At 39.2% G+C, this 15,568-nt stretch overlaps 1 protein-coding gene across 1 annotated transcript in view; it reads right to left on the reverse strand.

The window, feature by feature from the left end:
- The window catches only part of klhl29 (kelch like family member 29), a 275,193-nt gene that overhangs the window by 54,604 nt on the left and 205,021 nt on the right, over positions 1-15,568 (reverse strand). The window contains exon 8 of the mRNA XM_077219873.1: positions 11,427-11,686. Coding sequence (XP_077075988.1) covers positions 11,427-11,686 — 260 coding nt within the window. The remainder of the gene's footprint in view (positions 1-11,426; positions 11,687-15,568) is intronic.

The following is a 15,568-nucleotide window of genomic DNA, read 5'->3' on the forward strand; positions in this document are numbered from 1 at the left end:
GAAAAAATTACTAAAACATTACTGAAGATTTGCCAGCGCCACCATTGACCATTGGCTGCTATCGCTTGACTTCCAGTTAAATGTGATTGGTTGCTGCTACGTTGGACAATACTGATTGGCTGCCACGAAGTCCCTCCTAATTTGGCAGGGCTTCCGGCTGTCAACGGCAGCGACTTCCTGCTGCCAGCTGCCGATTTTTTCGCTGAACCTCTACTGAATTTTTATAAATATAAATTTACATTTAAATATTTAAAAATATATTTTCTAATATATGAATATATATGTAATATATTAATATAGAGCATGCTTTTATGTATTTTAAAAGTAAATTAATATCTACATTTGACCTGAAATGACATGCAGTTCACTTGTTCACCTCCACCAGCAGCAGTTTTTTACCAAGTTTTATGCATTAGCTCGACTCATTCAATATGCAAGAGGTATCGGCTTACTAGTGAGACATGGCACGATATCTTACGTTCCTGTCCCAGACACAATACTTACACACCTCACCGGCCACATTAAACCTGCATGTGCAACATCAGCTCGAAAACTCTCCGACCGATGAAGACAACAGTAGTGAACGCATCAAAGCACAACACGCACAGTGACTCTAACGGCAGGACTAATCAGTCTGACGGCACAATGACAGAGCCTAAGTGTGAGCCTGCAGGGGGCCGTTCAGTGACAAGAAGAGCGCATGGAGCAATTCACAATTCCAGACGTCAGATAGGCAGCAGGAACTGCATATGGGAATGGGGTTAGAACTGTTGCATTATACCACAAAAAAAATAGATTGCGATAAATAGATTCACAAAAATGTATAAAATTAACAAATAAATAGATTAAGATCCACAAATAAATGTAAAGAGTTTCACAGAAATCTATAAAACTCACAAATATATAAAATGAGATTTGCAAATAAAAATATATAATTTACAAATCTATTTTACGTCACAAACGGAACTCTGCCTGGCATTTATTTGTGAACCGGTTTCTGTGCATTTGTAAATCGCTGCATGCATTTGTGAATCACTTCTTGTGCATTTGTAAATCCCTTCACGCATCTGTGGATTTTGAAAACACTTCTAGCGTCGACGTGCAGACAAATCCATAAATAAGTAGACCCCACCCACCGTTTACTCAAGCCAATCAGATAACGGCTACATTGAGCTGACCAATCGTAGCACGTTCTCGCTACAACGTAGGGTTTTACACTCGGGGCGGTCTTGCCCTGAACTAACTTTGCTCATTCATCTGCATTGGCTCAAATAGGAAGTGTAAGGCCCATAAAATTGCTACAGTAAAATATGTTTAAAATTTGGATTTCGTTAGAGTTGTTCGACCATTAGACTGTGAAACACTTCTGGCCATTTATGACTGAGCCTTTAAAAATGCCAGAGAAACAGCGCTTACATCTCTATTATGGGAACTACACGTTATGGAAGTGTCACGTTATTCAAGATCGAACAGAAAAGCTAAGGAATAATTGGATTCAACCTTGTGATAAATACGCAAGTTTGTAATATAGGTGAAATTACTGTCACAACAGCCAACAGCTTTTACCACTTCTTCAGTCAGGTTTTAATGATGAATATGCAGCAGGTCTGTGGATCTAATGATCTATGGAGCATTATAAATAGCAGCCTATATTACACATTAAATAGGCTACCTGTATTACGATTCCCTTTGTTTGTAGAGAACATATAGGTGGGTTATTTTTAAACGTGTGACAGGTTGTTGCATTTCAAGAGATATCATTTATTTAAAAGTTAAATGCCCAGCTGACAATAATGCCTTTATTTATCAGTTAAAACACTTAAATCACAGAAATAATATTTCATATAAATCAGACTTAATAGTTTTTGATTGTAAAAGTTACTTACAGCATCCAAAATAATGCAAAGATGTATTTTTCAGCATTGCATTATCCAAAACCCCATACATGCTGTTTCAGGCTCGTATTTGCATCACTGATGGTCATTTGGGCTCATATTTGGTATTCTACATAATATTTGTGCCCTATAGCTATTTGTCAGCGTGATTGGGCTTTAAAAGACAAAATCATTTGTTTTGCCATTTCTTACATCGTTTCTACCTTGTGTGTGAGTAGGCCAAGCCGCTACTTTAAAAATATAACGGGCATCCGTTTACTGTCAGTGAATCGTCCTGTTGCGCTCCGCCGCGTCCAGTGTAGTATCATGTATTATGAATTTTCATATAGCCAGCAAGGAAGATTATGCAGACACTTCATATCTGCAGGTAAGAAAACAGACGTCACATAGGGAAGTGTTAACATTTCAAACATGCTAGTTTTTTCATTATTTGAAACTGCTACGGCAGCAGGGAAGATAATCGGCTACTATTTGCTTTTGACGCACTGTGTCGCGCCGCTTGCCGGTGTAGAGAGGGTGTTACTGATGATCTGTGATGATCATAATTTGTGTGTAATCCTGAGTTTATCCTGATGGAAATATAAAGTAGCCTTAAAGTCCAACAACCTTTTTTTGTGAAAAAGTTTCCACGCCGAGTGTAAAGCCCTACCGTGATTGGTTGTAGCGAGAACGTGCTACGATTGGTCAGCTCAATGTAGCCGTTATCTGATTGGATTGAGTAAAATGTGGGTGGAGTCTACTTATTTGTGGATTTGTTTGCACGTCGACGCTAGAAGCGTTTCAAAATCCACAGATGCGTGAGGGGATTTACAAATGCACAGAAAGCAGTTCACAAATAAATGCCAGGCAGAGAAATGTTAACATAAAACATTTGTAAATATATGTTTTTATTTGCAAATCTCATTTTATTTATTTGTGAGTTCTATACATTTTTGTGAAACTCTTCACATTTATTGGTGGATCTCAATCTATTTATTTGGAATAATGCAACAATTCTAGCCCCATATATGGGTGTCTATTGCTCTGAGTGAGCTGCCTACCTAGGCAGCATCCTAACCATCATGGAACCTCATAAAAGACTGATTTGAAACAGCAACTATGTACCACACTGCACTTCACATGAGACTCAATAGTGATTCCAATACAGACTGTTGATATGCTAACGGTGCAATACTCAAATCATTATAAAAATACTAATACTACAACACAAATACTAAGTAAAGTACAGAATATCTTCAGTGCTTGTTGCAATGCATTTTGAATTTGCCTTCTCAGTGAAGGGATACACTGCAAAAAAATAAAAAAATAAATAATAATTCTTGTACTTATTTTCCAGAATAAATATCTAAACATTCTTAAATCAAGATACAATACTTGAGAAGCAAAATTACATACTGTAAGATAACATGTCTTGCTTTCTGAAAAATGCATAAAAAAAAATATATTCTTCCTCAGTATTTTTGTCTCATTTTTCTGGTACAAATATCTAAACATCAAGATACAGTCTTGCTTTCGAAAAAGTGACCAAAATGTAGTAACTTTGTGCTTAAAACTAGAAAAAAATGTCTGCCAATGGGGTAAGAAAAATAAATTAAAATGAAAGGGAAAATGTTTCTCTTCTTTGCAGTGTACATAGAATTGGTTCAAAACAAGGTATCTTAAGAGGCGGTATATTTTTTTTGCAAAAGCCTTTCAGTCGGGAGCTCAAAGACAATATCTTAAAAGACTGTCTCTGTAGGCAGCTCGGGTTTAGGAACAGAGCAAATGTGTGTGAGAGGCCTCATGTTGTTTTTATGCAGAAGATATCGAGTGTGGAGAAGCTTTATTTAGTCTCCCTTAAATATAACATCAGCCAGGAAGAAAGAAATGAGTCACTGAAATATTCTCTCACACACAAGACAGAGGAGTTCAGCTGGGGGGTATCCTCTCATGAGAGAAACAGTAGCGAAGGGAGGGAAGAGTCTGAGCGCACTGGAGCGAGATTCAGTTGGCCTTATGTCTGACTTACAGCTTTTGAAAGAGTGAACACATCAGAGTTATACGCACAGGAACCGGACCCGACTAACAGTATCAACGAAGCTCAACAGTGACAGGCCGTTTTTTCAACGGTCTTGGTTCGTTAGTTATTTTTCTCATTTATTTCCTCCATTCTGTGGGCATTTCAAAAAGGCCTTCAATAAATAGTTCTAAGACATGAACCAATCCAACCAGCTCTGAGAGGAATAACAACATTTGATTCCAAGCAAAATCAGATAAAAAGCTCTAAGCTAATGAACTTTCCCATTAAGCATTGGAATCAAATGAATAAAAAATTACGAAACCGTCTAAACCCAGCAAACAAAAAGTGTGTGCTCTAAGAATGTTTTGCTAATGTTCCTATTAAGTTATGAAAATGTTTTTTCTGAAACATTTTTTTTTTGGTTATGTGAAGATTAAAGGAACATTCCATTTTATAATTTTGCAAACAATATGGAATTGTTACTTTTGAATGTTCTCTAAAACTTTCTGAAACAAATATCAACATTTAAAAAACGTTAGACAAACGTCAAACTAAAACGTTTCGGAAAAAAAAAACGTTCCATGAACGATGCATAATAATTTTGAGAACATAATCAAAGACCAGATAATGTTCGATTAATATTACTGGAGGAATGTTTGTTCATAACTTTCAGAGAACCCTGCCAGAACTTTAGCTAAAGTTCTGAGAAAGTTCCCAGACACATGTCTGTGTGTGTGTGTGTGTGTCTGTGTACATATATACAGATATATACACACAGACATATATAGTACACAGACATATATAATATATAAATACAATAATATATATACGTCCAAACACATGTTATGTAAACAAACTTTTATGTTAGATGTGAAATTGAAGAATATATTTTTAAACCGATTAATTTATATATGAATCGTCCACCTTATTCACTAAAATGAATAAATCTTCCCAGAACAAAATAATGAGAGAATTTAGGAGTGCATGTTTGATTATTGGCTAACGTCTTTGCATTGTAAACTCTAGAGTATGCAAGCTCTTTCCACAGGGCCAGAAAGATCCATTTTTTATGATGTGAAATTAAGCAGAAGTATACTTAATAAGTATACTAAGTATACTTAAAGGGTTAGTTCACCCAAAAACTGAACTATCCCTTTAATATCAATAATATAAAAATACTGTATAAAGACTATTAACCAGCCTGCACATTTTATCTGCAAAGCAAACGATAATAAACTCATGCACTTCACTTCTACATATTACTATACTAACAGTCTAATTGAGACTTAATGGTTATTTCGAATTGTTAATAATCCAGTCTGCATGTCTTTATACTCCGACTGAATGAGGGGTGAGATTGAAGTCCTCAGTAACATCTGCAAATTCAACAAGTTCTGATCTCATTAAAAGGCTGAAATGGGAAGATTCTCCTCTGCCCTCAAGTCAAACATGACCCCGGCAACTAATGAGTGCTGTCTGCCAGGACAGAGCATCAACGCTGGTACATCCATTGTTATTTTCTGACTGCTGAATTAGATCTCCCTGCCGAGGGTGAATGCAGATTGCCCCCTAGTGCAAAAACCATCATTAAGCATTCTTTTCAGCTGCATATTAGTTCTCTCCTCAAAGGAGATGCAATTAATCAACCTTCTTTGTCAGGCGGCCTCACAGTTCGGTCACGATAAAGCGTTATATGAAATCGTCCAGGGCGTTTCTTTAATGGCTCCGCTGCACGGGACTTGGCAGGAGGGGAGGTGTCTGTAATTGAAAGCATGCGGGTCGGACGTGGAGGAGGCGGAAAGGGTTTGCCGTTTTGACTCGTGCTCGGCAGGGCAGGGGCCTGATCTTTAGCGGCTCCAGTGCCGTGCTGTTAGCAATCTCGGGAAGTTTAGTCAGCGTTTGAGTGACAGAGTCACTGCTGCTCGGTCCTGGCAGGTGAACGGATTCCATAGAGAGTGAGGTTTATCAAAGCCATTTTCTGATTTTTGTGCTTGCACATGAAATTTGAGTGACTGGAGGCAGTCAGACTCTCTTTTGAACAATATAATCTTAGCCTACAGCAGGGGTGTCCAGTTCTGCTCCTGGACGGCCACTGTCCAGCAAGGTTTAGCTCCAGACCCAATTTAACAAACAATGAAACAAACCTGAACCAGCTTATCAAGGTTCTACTTGTGTAATCGGTCCTACTTGATCCGCTCCGAGCAGGACTCGAACCGGTGTCTCCGGCGTGGGAGGCGGGCACGCTCAAGCCTTGGTTATACTCTACGCGTCCGCAAGAGCGCGAAGGTGCGCGTGGCAAAAATTACGTCATTGCGGTGTGGGCGGTCGTGCGCGTTGGGTGCGCAAGACCCCATTTCGCCTGGCGGTGTGCACGGCACTTTTTGTAACATCGCGCGCGGCGCCGCATCCGAAGATGAACGACTTTGAGCCGAATCTGGCCGAACTGGTACGTCTGTACCAGCATGTTTATGATCCTTCTATACACAGAGAAATTTGCATTGATGGGCGACCATAAAAGCCTCTCATTTTGTGAATAGGAATACATTTGCATTAAGCACCCAGTTTGCACTTGTCTAAAGTGACTGCTTACACTTACAAAATGAACTTACAATAGCAGAAGTAAGCCCTGCTTATGAATTTAAGGTTTAAACTCTCTTCAATAAGGCTTCAGTTGTTTAACTAGTTTACATGCAGTGAAAGTACAATAAACCTACTGCATGTATTACTCTTTTTATATGAATCAGCAATTAAACTACTAATAAACGGCAAACGACTTCTTCACTGCTGATTCCTGGTGGTTTAGAGGAGAATTACTCCGAGTCGTCCCCTGTCGTTTCACAGAATAGCACAACGGCAAGCGCGTCAAGTATAAACGCCTCGTCCGTTTGGAGAGGTGCGCGCGCAGTAAGCGGAGACTCGTGCTTGTGCGGACGCGTCGAGTATAAACAAGGCTTAACAAGGACGCTAAAGACCGCAGCTGCTAGCACACCTTTTGAGGCCAGGGCAGTGAGGTTTACACGCTCAGCTCTTACTGGCCTACTTCCACTAATCTCACCTCCCTAAACCTCATTCCCATGTGGGTCACGGCACCAAATGCAACCGGTCCTACTCTATCTGTTCCGAGCAGGACTCGAACCGGTGTCTCCGGTGTGGTAGACGGGGCTGCTAACAAGGAAGCTAAAGACCGCAGCCGCTAGCCACTGTTGCTAGGACGCCTCTTGAGGCCAGGGGAGTGAGGTTTACACACACAGCTCTTACTGGCCTACATCCATAAATCTCACACCTCTAAACCTCACTCCCATCCGGGTCATGGCACCAAATGAAACTGGTCCAACTCGACTCGCTCCGAGCGGGACTCGAACTGGCGTCTCCTCTTGAGGCCTGGGGAGTGAGGTTTACACGCACAGCTCTTACTGGTTTACGTCCGTTACACTAAGCTTACTAGAAACTTCCAGGAGGAGTGTTGAGGCAAGTTACGAGTTAAACCCTGCAGGACAATGGCCCTCAAGGAATGAGTTTGGATACCCCCCCCCCCCTGGCTTACAGTATCAGACCGTTCAAGGCTAATTTGACGCACAGGGCAAAACAGTAGAGTCAGGACACACACGTTGCAATTGGTGCTTCAAAAGAGGAAGAACATAAGAGAAATGAGAAAAGTGATGGGGGCACATTATAAACTTTACCAGTCTGGCTCAAGAATATTAAGTAGTTGATGAAATGTTTGCCCAGTAATTGTAATTTGCTGATAGCAATCAGATTGTGGTAAATTAACTGATTCACATGAAAGTCGGCACTCAAACTGTGTGACTCGTATGTTCAATAGAGCGCAACAGTTACTGCTCACTTTTTAAGCCACTTTGGATCAAGAAGTAAAGTAAAATAAGATAAAGTATTAGCCATAGCCTTTGGGTCTTGGTCTTGTTCCCCTCTCTACACTCCAATTGTTTCCTATCTCTTTTCCTACTGTCCAGTGAAGGTGAAAAAATCCTCTCAAAAATATCACAAAATAAAATAAAATCCCATTCATGTTTCCATAGGGATTTAAAAAGTAGCTCTGAGTTGAACCAACATTGCAAGCTTTGATTTAAAAAATATATAATCTGTTGATTATAAATATAGAAACAATATATCAATAAGAGGCAAAATAACAATGAATCTATAGTAAAGTAATCAAATATATACAAATATGCACTGCGATTAAAAGTTTAATGTCGGTACGATTTTTAGATGATTTCGTAAGAAGTCTCTTCTGCTTTTATTGGCTCAAAAAATAAAGTAAATACTGTAATATTATTTCAATTTTAAAATGTTTTCTATTTGTGAATGTCTGCTGCTGTCCATTATAAATCTAAAGACAAAAGAAAAAGAGAAAATCACTCAATGTTCTTGACTTAACTTTATTAGCTTTAATAAGGATTAATCTATATTTACACAAATAAATATGTCTGTTTGAAAGAATGAAGAATGATGCATACAAGAATGCATATATCATTAATGAATAAGACTATGTTCTTGTTACTTTATGAGAAGTGGATGAATTTAATTTTAAGATTATGCTATTTGTCACAGCAGTTAAATCTGTGTCTGTATTGCTCATACTAAATGTTCAAACCTTAATATCATCCATATTACAGGTTAATAGATGTTTTCTCCAGGAGTATATAAGGGCCTGGTTGGCCAGAATAATTTGCATAGAGGATGTTAAAAGTCAAAAGTCTGGCTGTTTGAGAATAGTGTGTTCTGAATGCTTCAGTAAACCCGGGTGATCCTTCTCATTCATTAGACAAGTGTTAAAACTCAAGGCTAAACACTGAGTTCTTCTTTCATACCTCTGAGTGACATATCTTTCCTAATCCAATTTCTTCCCACAGTTTCTCATACACTAATCCAGATAGGAATGAGTCACGTGACGCCATTAATCACCCAGTCCATCTAGACGTATGACTACTGGACCAAGGACAAAAGAAAGATCATTTACTAACATTAGGACAGGCTGATCGTTCACGTCTTATGCAGGAGCTCGGCGCCGGTCCCAGGTGTGCCGTAAGAAGCTCTATTTTAAGCTCGCCTCTTTCCCCAGCGGCTCGCGCGGGCCCTTGTGTTACAAGCACATAAAAAGCATGTTGACTCCCTGTAATAAACTAATGCAAATTGTGCAACGGCGTGAAGGATTGCACAATAAAGATCCATACATCACTACGCATGGAAGTCTGGCGGCAACGCGCCCCCCACTAATTCACCTCTAATTTACCGTGAAGCTTAAAAATTGTTATGTTTTCATTATCTATAGGTTCGGCCAAAAACGATTCCCATCTCTCGTCCATCTCAGACCGCCGGAGCATGTTTGTAGAGCTCCACGAACAAACGTTTGCTCAGAGCAACAACAAACATTTGCCTTTGCGTTAGTGCATCGACTGTGACAATTGGAGCTGATATATCCTTAGGAAATGTCAGTGGATTCAATCAAAACGCTTCCATCAGGGCCTGGAAAGGGGTGAAATTCAGTACGAGAGAGAGAAAGACGGAAAGATTGTAAAAAATGCATCCGTGGCCTAATGTTCCAGAGTTGTTTATGAACTGTGCGCAGGCCGTTTTATAGTGGAGAGAAACTTGTGGTTGTGCGTGAGGGTTTTTTTAAGCAGCGGCACTGTCATACATGGCTCATCCATTTCAGACAGTCTCAGCACCCCATCAGTACTCCAAAGGGTCTAATGTCATGCCACACGGCCCCTGAATATCTGATCTCGGCCGCTGGCTCCTACACGCTTCTTTGCTCCGCTCTCTCTTATTTACGTTTGCTGCGAGTGGCCTGAATGTATTCTTCAGAGTAGCAGAAATAGAAGTGCAAGGACAGCAAAATGGTGTTGACCTCTTGTTCTCGGGGTTCCGGGAAGCCAAAACTTCTTCAATGTGGAGAGAGAGTTGAGAAAGCCCTATTGAATTGTCTAGCCCACCGCAGACAGGTCTTTTGATCCATAAAGAAACAAAGGCACTTCACGGGGCCTGAACCCTTGGTGTGTCTCAACAAAAATTCAGCTTTCACATAGAACTACAAAACAGAAAGCAGTCACAGTGCTAAATAAAACACAGCCTACTAAGTTAAGTCTCAATGTGAAAAACAGACTGCAAAAATTTATAAAGTACAGACTTGGTGAATTTATCAGAACACTCAATATCTTTATGCTGGGTCAGAAATAGATTTTATGTGCACATATAACAGCGGGTAGTTTTTATCAGACACTGGTCGTGTGGAATGGTTTTGATTCACTGAAAAAACGGTTCATAAGAGACATTGATTTGGGAATGGGGCTGCATTGATCACTGTATATTTTTAATTTATTAACTAAAAAAGAAAAGTTTAAGAGTCATTTATTCAGGAATCAGACTGCACAGTTTGTGCCATTCATTTTTGATTCACTAAAAAGAGCAGCTCATAAGAGTCATTCATTTAGGAACTGGACTATATTGGTCACTGTATATTTTTTATTTATGCATTTAAAAAAAAACAGGCTAATAACAGCCATTCGTTCAGGAATCAGACTGGTCACGCTGTTTTCTGATTAATTCAATAAAAGGGTTAATTTTTTATTCTCTAATTAAAATAATTAGTTCAGAAACCAGACCATGTAGCTTCACTATACGATTTTGATTCACTAAAAAGAATAGGCCCATAAGAGTCAGTTGTTCATGAATCAAACTACATTGGTCATACTGAATGCTTATGATTAATTCACTAAAAATGTCTCAAAAGAATTAGTTGTTTGGGAATCAGATTACATTGGTTGTGCTGTATGTTTTTGATTTGGACAATTTAACTTTTTTGAACCAAATTGAACAACTGAACCAAATGCATTCACACTATACAGTCTGCTCAGTGTTTTTTTATTTATTTGATTCACTAAAAAGAATCAACTCTTAAGAATAATTGATTCAAGAACTGCACTACACTGGTTGTGCTCGGTTTTTGATTTACTCCCATACCAGCCCATAAGACTCTTTTTGCTTCTCTATAAAAGAACAAGCTCATAAGACTCATTCATACAGGAATTGTATTTTCCAAAGCTTATGGGTTTGGAAAGAGACAAAAGTGAGTAAATAATGACAGATATTTTCATTGATCGAATTGTCATTGTCAACGCATGGGTTCAAAATGTTTATCAAATTTTATCAAACCTTTTTAAAAGTGACATGTGAAGGCCAAGTATAGTAACCCATTCTAGGAATTTGTCCTCTGCATTTAACCCATCCAAGTTAGTGCACATACATTAGGAGCAGTGAGTAGTGAACACACATACACTGCAAACCGTGGACACACACATTCGGAGAAGTGGGCAGACATTTTTTGCTGTGTCGCAAAAAAATCAAACCCGCAACCTTCGGGTTACCAGTCTGACTCTCTAACCATTAGGCCACGCGGGCCCCAAACAGTGGAGGACTAAAGGTAGTTTTACAGCACTCGCACTACTTTAATAAGTAGCTTATCAAGTTACAGATTTGAAATAACTTCAAACACACATATGTGAACATTTCACCTGCACTCTACTGACTGGGTCCTTCTTGATCCACTTGATGACGGTCTCATAAACCAGCTCTTCTGCCTTGGTGTTCAGGCTGTCATTGGACAGGTAGTTGACCAGGTCTTCTTTGGAGATGCTGAGGATCTCGTCTTGTCCCGCCACATCAGGGAAGTTCTGCAGGGCGAAGGCCTTGGCCATGTTGTGTAGCTCCGTGCAGCACATGGCCTCCGCCATGGCCAGAACCCCCAGGCAGTTTGCTGCAGTCAGCTGCTTTTCTGAAGAAGAGAACAAGAGAGGCGCTCACATCCATAAAAGACCACAGCACAGAGGGGATGAGGGCTCTTGCAAAGCTATCTGTGCTGTATATCTCGAGGCTCCAAAAAGGGGCCCTTGCTATAGGCATTCTGGAGACGAACAACAGAACAAATCAATTGAGCTCAGTGCAGCGGGTTGGGACGCTGTCCCGCGGATTAGAATTGGTAAGGTGAAGCTCATCTTTATATCCTGCTGAGTCACGTCTTAAAGTATTTGACCAAGCGGGTGCAAAGGTCCATGTTTTAAACAAGGCAAGTGTCTTTTTGTAAATGGAGAACCCTACTTTACACAGAAAGAGCAGAATATGAGTCTGACACTTGTGTCGTGGTGAATGAATCTAAGTCTGGATTGCCAGTCTGAGTGTTTTCTTAAGAGACTCTTTCGAATTCAAATTTGAAAAGAATAATTAGAGCTGCAGTCTGTGACTTTTGGTGCTGTCGTTAATAAACAGAACTGCATGTCTTGTGGAAGAACATTGTAGCCGCAACTACTTCTCTCTGTTTATGTCTATGATGAGTCACGCAGGTACTGGGATACTCCGCAGTGGTACGTCCCGTACCAGTCTAAAATAGTCCGAATATAAACACTTATTATAAGTGTACTGTAGTTATTCAGGATAAGACAAAAAAAACAAAAAAAAACATGGTTTGGAAAATGGATTCATGATGTACTCAATTATTATATACATTTTGTAAAGAAAGAAAGAAATAACATACTTGTACATTTTAAAATTGAACATTAAAAGTAGAAGTACAAGTACAATACCATAAAACTGGTTTAAATTGTGATATTTGTAATAAACTGTATTTTTGATCATGAGCATAAGAGAATTAAATTTAAAAAGCTTACAGACCCCAAACTTAATCATGTCATATGCTTGCATTTAAAGGGTTATTTCACCCAAAAATTTAAATGATGTCATTAATGACTCACCCTCATGTCGTTCCAAGCCCGTAAGACCTCCGTTCATCTTCGGAACACAGTTTAAGATATTTTAGATTTAGTCCGAGAGCTTTCTGTCCCTCCATCGAAAATGTATGAACGGTATACTGTCCTTGTCCAGAAAGGAAATAAAGACATCATCAAAGTAGTCCACGTGACCTCAGTGGGTTAGTTAGAATTTTTTGAAGCATCGAAAATACATTTTGTTCCAAAAATAACAAAAACGATGACTTTATTCAGCATTGTATTCTCTTCCGGTTCTGTTGTCAATCCGCGTTCACGAGGCCAGTGACGCTGCTGACGTGTTATCTGGTGCGTCCGTGTATTCGGGTTCAAATAAATATGTCTGGTAAAAAAAAAATGCAAGTCTTCCCCTGTGTCGAAATCCTTAGACATGTTTGTGAAGATTGTTTTGTTTCCAGCGTGCGTCTCCCTCAGACTTTAAACGAAGCTCGGGCGCACTAGATAACACGTCAGCTCGTCTTACGTCAGCGGACTCATGAACGTGGATTGACAACAGAACCGGAAGAGAATACAATGCTGAATAAAGTTGTCGTTTTTGTTATTTTTGGAACAAAATGTATTTTCGATGCTTCAAAAAATTCTAACTAACCCACTGATGTCACATGGACTACTTTGATGATGTCTTTATTGCCTTTCTGGACAAGGACAGTATACCGTACATAGATTTTCAATGGAGGGACAAAAAGCTCTCGGACTAAATCTAAAATATCTTAAACTGTGTTCCGAAGATGAACGGAGGTCTTACGGGCTTGGAACGACATGAGGGTGAGTCATTAATGACATCATTTTCATTTTTGGGTGAACTAACCCTTTAATGTTGTCTAATGGTTCATTAAAAAAGATTGGAACAGTAAAAAAAGCTCAAAATTTGGATTTCGTTAGGGCAGTATATCTATATTGGGCCATTTACAACTTTAACAGAAAATTTTAAAATATTGGCACAGTACAATGTGCTAAAATTCTATTTCACAAGGTCAATAAAGCATTTATTAAACTACTTTGTCTGATTTAACGCATTCCTTACAGGTAGCATAAAAATGCTGACTTTCTTCATTCAATTATAACAGCGCTTACTGTGAGCAGAGCCATAGATAGAGAGTACTAATATATAATATATAACTTGCATATATAAAGGGGAGGCTCACGCGTCAATAAGTGACAAACGAATAAGTAGTTGGATTCAGCCTCATTCTAGACAAACTGCTTTAACGAAATCAAAACTGAGCACTTTTTACTGTACCAATATTTTGATGAACCATTGAACTTGGCATTTAGGATGATGCACAGTGAGCCGCCTATTGTGCCATCAGTCCATTTCGCGGCACGGTTTCTCGGCTGCCACAGACTAAAATTCGTTAAAGTGGACATAAGGCCTTGAAAAATGACATACTGTCCTAACAAAAGCCAAATTTTGAACAGTTTTTACAGTAATAATATTTTTTTATGGACCATGGAACTTGGCAAATAGGGCAATGTACACAGACTTCAGCCCATTTCCATCAGTGCCACAAAGGATGCCTTAAAGTGGACATAAGGGCTTGATACTGCTCTTACGAAAGCCAAATTTTGAGCAAAAAATATCTCTATTAATTAAAGCACATCCATGCTCTAATTTTTTCCTAGTGAGTAGTAAGATGGCAGAAACGCAAAAAGGAAAAAGGTTATCAACATTGTAACGCATGAGCACGGAAAAAAAATTGTGTGCACGTGAAAATTTCTCGTGTGCACGCAATAGTTTCTCGCGAGCATATCAATTGTACATTTTTAAATTAAAAAACTATAAACTTCTTTTAAAAAGTATGAAAAAATACATAATAACTTTATTTCATTATGTAAAAAAAGTTAAAAAAAAAAAGTAACTGAAATTGAAACTTGTGCTTGCTGCAATGTAAAATGGTTTGTCTCTGTCGACCAGAATCAAATGAACAGATGCAACCTGATTCAGACAAACATAATAAATGTGAATGGAATGAAACCACTGTGACATGACATCGGTGTGACTGTGCAGGTCTTAATTTATCTACAAAATAAAACATAAGAGTTGTTAAAACAAATTGTTGTAAAAATGGTTCAGTGAGCGTCTGGTGGAGGCAGATGGGCTTTTATTATGTCTGTGTCTTTTGGAGGCAGGCCTGCAGCGTGCCATCACCAATAAGCCAAACGGGCCACTCGTCTTCTTCCACTCCCGGAGGAAGGAACATTTTTTTTTTTTAGATGAGGTTTCTGCCAGAGGCCATAAATGGCGTGCCGCAGAGAAAGACCGCAGAGCAAGGCTTATGCCCGGCCTGGCATGAGTGTATAGACACGCTCTGAAGTTTCTGAGTCAACGGTGCTGTGTGTGTGTGTGTGTGGCATTACAAACAGCAGCGCCCAGCACTAACACATGGGCTGCACCCTCGCTATCAATATATGTAACCTCTTTTTCTTAAACCGGTTTTAAAACACTCTGGTAATAATATGTGGTATTGGAATTCCCAGACCATGTGCAGTATAGTTCAGCATTGAGATATATTTCTAAACCTTATTTCAACACTCCCCCGCTGGACTTAATCAATTGTTTTGTACTTTAGTAACTTTTTGCCCAAAGGCACAAACCAATCTTCAACCTGTTGTTCCTGAATGCATTACGCTGACTATCATTTGTTGGGGTCTTACAGACACTTCCAAATAAACTCGACCATTGCGGCAGACTCGGAAGACACAAATAAATAAGTGATCTTAACGCCGGATCAAATGACCGTTTAAAACAAAAGTTTGTCTTCGTCCGCATTCTTAAAATCTGCAGTATATCAATGGCAGCACAAACCTCAGCATCATGACTCTTTCATTAGTTCACTGAACCACTTCTGAGCTGCTCCACTAGCATTGTATATATG

This window comes from Siphateles boraxobius, unplaced genomic scaffold, assembly GCF_051911475.1.
Source record: "Siphateles boraxobius isolate OS27281-9 unplaced genomic scaffold, OSU_SipBor_1 8, whole genome shotgun sequence".
In the NCBI taxonomy this organism is placed as follows: Eukaryota; Metazoa; Chordata; class Actinopteri; order Cypriniformes; family Leuciscidae; genus Siphateles; species Siphateles boraxobius.